Genomic DNA, 10,833 nt, shown 5'->3' on the forward strand with positions numbered 1-10,833 from the left:
TAAATTCAACATCTGGCTGGTAAACTGAAATCTCATGTCACTTTTTCTCTTAGTAAAACAAGGACCAAAATTAACGGATTAAAGAATATATACCTGTAGTGAATACCAATTGCAAAAAAGTGGAGGGAATTACCGAATTGGTCCAAGTAGTATCACCAAGTATATATTTTTGGGAAATGGAAAATAAATAGCTTTTCCAAGTAGTAATTTGCTAGCTGTTTGTCAAGGACTTTGATGACCATACGTCGCCAAGCAAGAACTCAAGAAAGCATTAAGGCTGATCTGCTTTACTTAATTGTAAATGGGAACCAGAGCTGATTTATTGAATTGTAATATTTGCAGAAATAATTAAAGAATAAAGAATTTCATGGACAATTACATGTTTTATGTGAGGGGTAGTACAGTGTAACATTTTGTGGGTGTAATATCACTAGAGGAACCTTGACCGCTTGCATTCTGGCGGGAGACCCTGAGGGAACCGTTTCAAGTCAGTGCAGTAATTGTACACCATGAACTTGTTTTGCACCCATCTGATTCTGTTGCGGTCAGCTGCACCGAGAGTTTGGTCCTCCCAAGCATTTGCCTGCAGGGAATCGGTGGACTGGGAGGCACAGGAAGACTGAGATGATGACCAAATACAGGCATTGGCGTTGAAGTTTCTATAAGAGGCAGTGAAAGGAGCGTGTGTCCAGTCAGTTTTCACAAGGCCACCTCTTGTTGCCCAGTCATCTGCATTCCAGAGACTTGAGTAAATCCTCATGGGTTGGTTGCTGGGGAAAGGAACACCGATTGATTCCATGTTGTTGAAAACTCTGATAGGAATGTTGTCAACCATGAATCTGAAAGCAAAGAATAGCAAATACATTAGAGAACTTGTATATCATTTTGAATCTTACCCTACATATTTAGCCACGCTAATATTGAAGAGATTCACGATGGTGAGTTCATAGTGCTTACATTATACGTTGACGATTCCAGACAATGGAGTAGGTGTGAAAGGCCTTTGTGGGATCAAACCAGAGATAAAACTGTTGTTCTCTGTTACCCTTTCCCTGGCTATACACATTGGTATGGAGGGTGTAAGGATCTCCAGACAAGTTGCCTAAGAATTCAAAGTCAATCTCATCATGGTTTGGCCCTTCAGAAGTTAACTGCAAAATTTAGTAGTACAAATCAATCAGCTAAGCAAATTTTGCCTTTAATTACAGGGCAGCTGAGCTGTAGAATTGATAAACTTACGTAATATGTAGTGACAGTACCAGCTGAATTGCCCGGTACTAGCTTGATTTGCATGTCAATTCTTCCAAAGAGGTATGCATGCTTGGACCGGAAGCCAGAGCCGGAATCCTTGTCCAGGGAAAGTGTCAGAAGTTGGCCTCCATGAAGTATCTTAGCACGCTGATCGCCACCCCATGTAACGTCAAAGTTCTCATAAAAGTTCCCCTTTGAGCAAGTTGTAAGAGTGAATACAAAGAGAGAAAGCAAAAGTATTGATGGAAGTGTAGAACAAGAGAATGACATCTTCCTTCTCCTAAACAAATGAAAGACGCACAGAGAGCTTTGGAAATTAAGACAGCTGAAAGAGAGACAAAAGTGTGATGTTAGAGCTTGAGCTATTGAAGCTTTTTTTATAGGCTAGGCTAGCAATAGGAGTGCCGGTCAACGTGGTTAATTCAAGGGGTTTTCGTTCGCCGCCATTATAATAGGTTTTGAGTTTGAGCACCGATAGTTTATTGTTTGGTGCAATAATAAGATGCTTGGAATAATCAACTACTATCTTGTCTAGACATATAGCTGGCAATATTTGTTTGAACAGTAGAATGAAGCTGGCAAATTCGCTTTATTGAAATAATAAGGAAGGAGCAAAGGAAGCTAGAAAAAGGGTTTTTGAGGATGGTTCCATGGTAGAGTTCTGGCTTTTCTTGTGGGTCTTTTGGTGCTTGAACCAAGCGTGTTGACTGAACTATATCCGATTGAAGAAATTAAAAAGTAGATGAGAGAGAGAGAGAGAGAGGAGGAGGATCTTCTCAGTGCTGCCAAGCCAACCAGATGACAATAGGAGCAGCAGCAGCTGGCAACTTCGATCTGTAAATGCGAAAATGCTGGAGACAGAAGAGAGACGCGTTGGGAATACACTCGACACGCGTGACTTTCTTCAACGACAATGGATATAATATATTCTTTTCCAACCAAAACATATATGAATTTCGCCCTCAGTATTTATTGCAGCCCAACTAAGATCATTTACTGAACTCGCTCTGAGTGATGCTAGCATTCCAGTTCCACACTTTGAATATGACCATAGAAATAAACTTACCGGTCTTTGCATACATACGTACATGGAAGCATAGGTTCAAGGTGCAAATTGTTTAGGCTTTTGAATATATACATAAGTGCCGTTTGGTGGGTAAAGCACCAAAACAAGGGTTTTAGACTCAAATTTGAAGAGGTCTAATAATTTTATAATAATAATAATATAATTGATTATATTAAAAATATATAAAAATTAATATAATTAATAAATTATTTATCTATTCTTTTGTGTTTAATAAATATTTTTTTTCTCATTTCCACATCCATATACATATTTTTTCACTTCCTTACCTAATAAATCTCAATTTTTAATCCCTTCCCGATTCCATAATGCTATTAATTCTTCCAATCAACTAAGAATAATATGTATTTAATGATCTCTAACAATTTTTTTTCTATATATAAAATTATTTGTTTTTTCAATTTATAATATCTACTTATGAATTCTTCTTTTCTCATTTGCTTTTCCTTAACTTCAATAAGAAATACATCATTTTCTTAATTTCAACAAAAAAAACTCATTTAAATATTTAACTTTAGACTTTTAAAATTATTGAGTTGATCCTTTGATATATATAATCAAGGTATATATCATTTTAGGGAAGAAGATTCAGATCTATCTTATTATTAAGTGAAAAAAGTTAAGGTGCACATAATTTTAAAAATCTAACAAATAAAAAAAATAATGTTGAAGTTTTAAGATTGATTTCTGTATTATTTTAATATTAAAATTATAGTCTTTATACTATAATTTTTACGAATATAATCTCCATAATTTTATTAAATGTTAGATGAAGAAGAATCGTTAATAATGTAAATGTTAAACTATTAAATGTGTTGACGTGACATCATTTTGGTCACATGAACTTTTGTTGCCAAGTGACCACTTCATCCCAAATAATCTTTAGTACTCAAATTCCACCTATTCTTTGTCATGTTAAATTTAACTGGAATATGTTAGTAACTCTTAGCACATTTGGTCGAGTTTGAATATCTTAATACTGGATTTATGTGCGATGCACAAGCTCAATTAATTTCTTTTTATAAATACATGTTTAGTCGAGCCTGACTTATAGGTTTTGAGCAGTGTCAAATTAATTGTGGTGAAAACAACAAAACCTAATTCATCTCCTCTCAGCCACAATAGCTATAAACACAAATATATGATAACTTCAATTACAAGAAAATCAACCATTCAAAACTTATAACGTTAATCAGTATGTCTCTCTCTGGTGGTATTTTTGCGTTGTTCAAGCTTAATTAGTTGTGAAATTCTGAGGTCAGTAACATAACCCACAAACATATACTTAACAACTAATATTGGATGAAGTTGCTTGTCTTCTTTGTTGTGTGAAATGGTGCCTAGTGATATACTTTGGAGATAAGCAAGCAAAGGAAGCTGCATGGAATGGGAGTTTTTGTTGGGAAGTCATAGGGTTCCATCGTCTTCTGCGTAATAAATAAATGAACTCACGTGTAATGCTAAACCCCAACATGCATGTCTTCTGCCTCCAGTTTTTCACATAGTACCCAAAAGTTGCCAGCTTTGTCTGATCTGGTTGGCGTCCCCAGTCCCCACCTCTCCCACTTGTTTCAATGGTTTATTATACCTCTAACACCTGCTACAGTGAATTCCGGTAGAGCATGAGTGGCCCACATAGAAGTTCACAAGTAGCAATCCCAATTCTTCGTTGTCTTCCCCAGATTTTACTCATTTATTCTGGTTTCATATGCTCCTTCCCTGACTGCTTCTCATATATCCTAGTTTTGAAACCTGTCCAGTCAGGAAACAAAAAGACTTTGCCAGCTTTATTCTCCTGTTCTTGAACAATTTGCTTGGCCTGCCAGCTATCCCTTTATCCAACCGTTTAGTACTACTTCAAGCGCTCCTACTTACCTATATAAAGGATCGTCAAGCGCAAGTTATAACATCATACAACTTCATTCCTCTCAAGTGCTTGTCAGCTCTCTGTCTTTGTTTAGGAAAGGAAGATGTCATCCTCTTCTAGGCTTTCCTCAATACTTTTGCTTTTTCTGTTTGTATTTACTCTAATAACAGCCTCGGAAGGAAACTTCTATGAAAACTTCGACATTACATGGGGCGGCAATCAACGTGCTAAGATACTCAATGGAGGCCAACTTCTGACACTTTCTCTGGACAAAACTTCTGGCTCCGGCTTCAGGTCCAAGCATGAATACCTCTTTGGAAGAATTGACATGCAAATCAAGCTAGTACCTGGCAACTCAGCTGGCACTGTCACTACATACTATGTTAGTTTCATTTCATTATCAATTCTGTGGCTCCGGTGCTTTGTGAGGGTATTATTCTTTATTTACAGCTAAAGTTATCCACATTTTGCAGTTGTCTTCTGAAGGCCCAACCCATGATGAGGTTGACTTCGAATTTTTGGGCAACTTGTCTGGAGATCCTTACATACTCCATACCAATGTGTATAGCCAGGGAAAGGGTAACAGAGAACAACAATTTTATCTCTGGTTTGATCCCACGAAAGCTTTCCACACCTAGTCTATTGTCTGGAATCCTCAATGTGTCATGTAAGCACAAAGTTGCAGTCACTTCGAATCTCTTTAGTACTAGCATACCTTGCAATGTATGATCACTTTCAAAACAATATGCAGTTTTTCTGATGGATTTGCAATTTGTTTTGCCTCTTGCCTTTCCAGATTCATGGTTGATAACATTCCTATCAGGGTATTCAACAACATGGAATCAATGGGTGTTCCATTCCCCAGCAACCAACCCATGAGGATTTACTCCAGTCTTTGGAATGCTGATGACTGGGCAACAAGAGGTGGCCTTGTAAAGACCGACTGGGCACACGCTCCTTTCACTGCTTCTTACAGAAATTTCAACGCCAATGCTTGTATTTGGTCATCATCTCAGTCATCTTGTGCCTCCAAGTCAACCAATTCTCTGCAGACGACTGCTTGGCAAGATCAAACACTTGATGCACCTGGCCGGAACAGACTAGGATGGGTGCAAAAGATGTTCATGATTTACAATTACTGCACTGACTTTAAACGATTCCCTCAGGGGCTCCCACCAGAATGCAAGAGGTCAAGATTCCTCTAGGGAGAATACCCAATAAAGTTAATTTATTACTAGTTCTCCAATGTGATATGGTGGTCCATGAAATTTTTTATTCTTTATGAAAATATGCATAAATAAGTTCCTTTCTCTTTGCCTTATTTTTCTTCAGAACATTCAGTCTTCCAATTGTATGCCTGTTACCTAAACCACTTTCAGTTTCCAGAATATGCATGTTCAGTCATACCAAAACAAACCCTTATCTCCGGCTTTTAAGTTCTCCAACAGACTCAACAGAAGTACATGCATTAATAAACACAAAAGAGTCCTGCATTAAAGATTATATTTGAATTCAAGAGCTACAAAGAACCAGAGCTAACTAATAACAAAGTCCTTGTAACTTTTGAAAGATAAAAAGTAAAATACATTTATAATAGCTTTGTCCCAAGATTTCAGCATGTTTGGTGGGGAAAACTTGGCAAACATAGTAGTCATATGACAAAGAAAAGGATATATGATGATCTGTTTCACATACCAGAAGATAAAATGGGCAATTACCACCAAATGCAGGTTATTTTATCTCCAGGTTTTGAAAGCATGCGAAGGTTTGCCAGCTCAAGATGCAATACTAGTTGTTATTATCTGATCCACTCTCCTATTTCAAGATGAAACAACCTTTTCAAGCCGTTCCTATCGAATCCATAAAAATATATGGCAAACTAACCTCTAGCCTCTACTTTTAACTGACCTTTCTCCTGGGTCCCAAATCCATAGTGCTTTTCCCATCCTATCTTTCACAAAAATGCCTTTACATTTAAGAAATCTTCATATACTTCACGCTCTAGCAGAGCAAAACTCATTTCGTTCCCCCACTAGCATCAACAACTAACAGAACAGTAATGTAAAGGACTGTAAAAACCCATATGTAGCACCGTATAACCTCATCTTTGTTTCAATCAAATTCTGTTGATTTAAAGCTAAATCCAATGTAAAATAGATGTGGTTTTACTGTATAAGCTTTGCTTTCTTATCATTCAGATCTCAAATGGCTGTGCTCATTGGCAATGTCTTGTAGGACTTGGGGTGTGGGGGTGATCAATGTGTATCAACTCAATAAATGAACATCTCACATATATCTTTCCCCAGCTACTTGCTCTGGCTTCAAACCACATTACACATCAGAAAATGAGTTCTTGGAAGTATCTGACATGCAATGACCCTGCACACAGAACATAGGCAGCAGTGCCACAATATACAGCTTGACAAGCAAACAACATTCCTTTCATGTTTGCAATTCAGCTATCACCTATATTAATATTATATAGTTAATCCCTCAAACATATGCATTTCTACACTTGTGTATCAGCCCATGTTGAGAAGAATATTGAGCTCCTTTCTATATTGTAACCAAAAGGCTTCATCAGCATAACAAGGGAAAACTATGTTATCTTGGATTTGATTGCAAGAAGACTATGTTGGAAGAGGTAACGAAAAAGAGACAAAAACAGAGCAAATAAAGAGAAAGCTACTGTGGTTTTATTTCTTCTGAAGTTCAATCATAACAAGCAAATAGTACCTATATATATAGGCTTACATTTAACAAACAAAGCAAAATATTCCGTCAAAAACAACCCACTGCTAAGCTACTTATTTGCAACAGTATTTGACTTGCTTAAATAAAGGAAACAAATTATCAAACTAACAAACCAGAGAAATACTCTGTCAAACTTTAAATCATATCTCAACAGACTGTCCAGACCTATACCTTTATCTATAACTTTAGACTAAGTAAAAGAAAAGAAGGTGCTTTCAAACTACATATGGAAAATTACATCCACTATCTCCCACAATGTCATTCCAAATTGGTCATCAAGGCCATGTCTACCAGTTCCAATTCACTGGACACTTATCCAGGGTCACACTAAATACGAGCTGCTACAGAATAGGTGCAAGAGAATGATAAGGTCGGCTACTACTATTTCTACAATTTGCAACAAGGTATCCTATCTCAAGAAATAAATATTCCTCAAGAGAACGCACCAAGTGCACCATATGTCTTATATATTTTCTTTGACCAGTCTGTAATTTCTAGGCTTTTGGAGATTGTTTGTTGTTCGTGTGTAAGAGTGAAAACTACAGTTCACATCAAAATATGGAGGACTAAAGTTATTTCATCCTCCTTTCTATCAGCTCATAGCAGGGACTTCTATATGCTGCACAAATAATTTTCAAATCTAATACGTAACTCTATAAATGAAGAAATGAACCAACGGGAACCTTTCTCATTAAGGAAAGTGAAGATTACATATCACCTGTAATATTGTACTCTTCAAACCCCTTTGCATCACAATTCAAAAAATGGATTTGACCACTTCCATCTTAAAGGAAATAATGACTAAGGGTCATTCCCTCAGACCATGGAAAATAACCATTGCCCTATAGGTAAACCATCTTATAGAAGAGAGAGATGACAGAGGACAGAAGACAGAGTGATAGAAGTTGTAGTGCATTTTAATGTTCCATAGTATGTTCAATGATTCAGTTTCCTAGCCACCTCAATGCAACTCTGTGGTTAACAAAAAGAAGCCACTATCAAGCTAATCTTCATAAACGGAAGTTGACATTTTGTTACTTATTAAACTACGGCCAGAACCTCTGTAAATACCTTCCGGCTGACCATAAATGAAGACCAGGGTATAATAACCTACTGAAGTTGCATTCAAAAGGAAAAATAGAATAGAAAAAAATGTAGTTGCCTTGTGAACAAAAAATCTGACAGGTGAACCTGGATTGTAAGAGAACCAGTTTAATATGAGAAAAAAAATTAAGAATAATTATTTCACTGCAGCTAACGCCCAGGCATCTAGATAATCAACTCCAAATCATTTTCAAACATTCCGAAAATAAGCTCCAAATTGTTAATGGAACATCTGGAAAATCCAGTATCCATGATCGATTGCATCCATAAATAATTATATGGTTCAATATTAGAGTGGTAGAACTCTACATGGAAAACTTAAATTATAAATGGTAGTATTTCTTTGAGACAGACCATTGCAAGCTGTGTTAGATACAGTCGCAAAAATTACAGAATGCAACAATTAAGAATTTTCAGCACAACAGGTAAATTCCCAAATTAATCAAGAATTCTTATAATATCAGATAACTACAATAAACGGACCAATGACTTCATTCCCTTACTCCACACATGTTAAGGATTGAGAATTCACTCATATATGAAGGTTGAATCATGCCAAATGCAAGAAGCAAGCATCCCTGCTAAATCCATCCTGACAAAAGAGAGCAGGGGGAAGAGTTTGAGAAGTGTGGTGAACTGGTGACTAAACAAGGTCAGTACAGCATCAAGTCTTGGTGATTAAAAGGAAAATAATAATAATAATAATAATAATAATAATAAAGAACAATCTAATTAACAGAATACATGGGTGTGCAAATACGCACACACAAACAACACTAGTAAGGTTCATAACTACCAACCATTGTATAGTGATCGATACAAAAATCATAGCCATTATAGTAGACAGTACTAAGTTGATCGCTTTAGAAAAGGAAAAATATATTATTTATGCTTACAAATAACCTTCTTTGGTTAAGGATGACAATTGGTTACACTGCTGTAAGAGAAAAAGAAACTTTCAAAAAAATAATAAAAATAACGGCATGAAAACATGTATTTGATGGAGTTTTTCTATACCTATATAATCACAAATCAGAAATCGAAATATGGACATAGTCATCCACATTAAAACGCAATGTTCAACTTTAAAGGAAAAACTTAAAAACCATCAAAACCAGTGTCATCGATCCCAACACTGAATATATTCAACTATAGTTTGCTGCTCTAAACTCCTGTACTTTGGAATGTTGAAAATAGTATTCTAAGAAAGTGAAGTGGTCTTTTGCCCCATATTTCAAAATTTTATCTGTACAACATGAGATTCAGACTCTTATTTATAGTCATAATGAGCTGCTCCATGAAAATTTCTAGTTTAAGGACTTTGGATCTAAAACTCTTTTTCCTCAACCAATCAGCGAATAAATGATAACTTGCCCAAGGATGAATACTTAGAGAAACAATACAAAAGAAGAAATAGAATGAACTCCATGAACATCATAGAATTGGCCAAGAGCCTCAAGAATTGGAAACAGTTGCCAATGATTATCCATCTTTCTTCTGCACCTAAACAGCCCATCTCCATATTTTATTTGAATCCATTCTTACTTGCCTTTGTTGTTCTAACACTTAAATTTCTCCCACCAACTTGATAAGCAAAACAATTCCCAGAGACCCACAAGTTCACCACTATTCCCAAACATTAACATTCTCCCCCAACCATCATGCCAAAGGTAACGGACCGTACTAATTAATATTTGCTTCTTATTAAGTTGATAAGTACGAACTTCTCTAACCACAGTTCATGTTGTTCTAATTCCAGCATTCTTTAAACGATGTCCAAAACTTCCTTAATGCAAAGGATATCATAACTAATTGTACTCACCTACTTCTTTTGATCAGTTAGGCAATTGCAAAGGCAAACTATAAAGAGGGTTTAGCAAAATTTCATTTACTCAAGCACATGATACACTCTCGTTGTCTTTCCATTGCATTAACTGTATACTGTCTGCATGGTATTTCAACCTCAGGATAGAATCCCCCAAAACAAGCTCATCCACAACTCACAAGACTATAATTCAATTCACAATATCAAATTTTGTACAGATTTAATATTAACATCAAAACACATTGAGACTATTTTTCAACATTATTATAGATTCAAAGCATTGCCCCTGCCAACAAAAAAAGAAAAGAAAAGAATCCTTCTGCCAGAAATCATAAATCTAACTCATTCCATAACAAAAGAAGAGAAAAAGAAAAAGAAATGAAACAACAACACAAAGAAAAGAAACCAAACCGACCCATCAGTGTAAGAGACGACAATGAATAACATGAAAGAATTGGGCAGAGTGGTTTTCAGTTACCTCAGAGAAACAGAAGAAAGCAGTGTCCAAAGTCAAGGAAGGGAAGAGTTACTCATGAGCCGCTGTTTCAATGACAGGGGACAACGACTACAGCCCCACTTAAAGAGAAAAATGGTTAGTCTTTGTTTGTACGTTTACAAAAAAGTGTATGTTCTTGTCTCTTTCTCGAGTGATATCTGTCCGACAGTCTGGGCGGGTTTTAAGAGAGCAGGAAAATTGCCTTGCGATGTAGATTCTCCTCAGACCACAAAGTGCATGTGGCTGCCAAAAGTTGAGTTGAGGTAGCATTATCGTATGAACATCTTTTTATTTTCTCTTTTATTATTATTATTATTACATTTCAATATCATTAAAAATTTTCACTATACTTTTAATTTTATTAATTTTTTACAAAATTTATTCAAGTTGAGGAAAATTTGTATCTTAAATTAATGAAATATTTAATTATATTACTTTTTATTATAAGCTAT

At 35.9% G+C, this 10,833-nt stretch overlaps 1 protein-coding gene, 1 long non-coding RNA gene and 1 pseudogene across 2 annotated transcripts; 1 reads left to right on the forward strand and 2 right to left on the reverse strand.

Moving 5' to 3' along the window:
- Window positions 1–295: 295 nt before the first annotated feature.
- Window positions 296–1,697, reverse strand: LOC18612153 (xyloglucan endotransglucosylase protein 1-like). The gene is made up of 3 exons (XM_018115347.2): window positions 1,240–1,697; window positions 958–1,151; window positions 296–839 (listed from the first exon to the last, which is right to left on the reverse strand). The coding sequence occupies exons 1-3, from the start codon at window positions 1,519–1,521 to the stop codon at window positions 431–433; spliced, it is 885 nt and encodes a 294-aa protein (XP_017970836.2). The 5' UTR covers window positions 1,522–1,697; the 3' UTR covers window positions 296–430.
- Window positions 1,698–4,998: 3,301 nt separating this feature from the next.
- On the forward strand, window positions 4,999–5,512 carry LOC18612154 (xyloglucan endotransglucosylase protein 1 pseudogene; annotated as a pseudogene).
- Window positions 5,513–8,266: 2,754 nt separating this feature from the next.
- Window positions 8,267–10,599, reverse strand: LOC108661851 (uncharacterized). The gene is made up of 2 exons (XR_001927731.2): window positions 10,364–10,599; window positions 8,267–8,652 (listed from the first exon to the last, which is right to left on the reverse strand). It is a non-coding gene; the product is annotated as an uncharacterized LOC108661851 (long non-coding RNA).
- Between the last annotated feature and the right edge of the window lie 234 nt (window positions 10,600–10,833).

The sequence above is a fragment of the Theobroma cacao genome, chromosome 1 (genome assembly GCF_053813885.1).
Source record: "Theobroma cacao isolate CCN51 chromosome 1, ASM5381388v1, whole genome shotgun sequence".
NCBI classification, from domain to species: domain Eukaryota; kingdom Viridiplantae; phylum Streptophyta; class Magnoliopsida; order Malvales; family Malvaceae; genus Theobroma; species Theobroma cacao.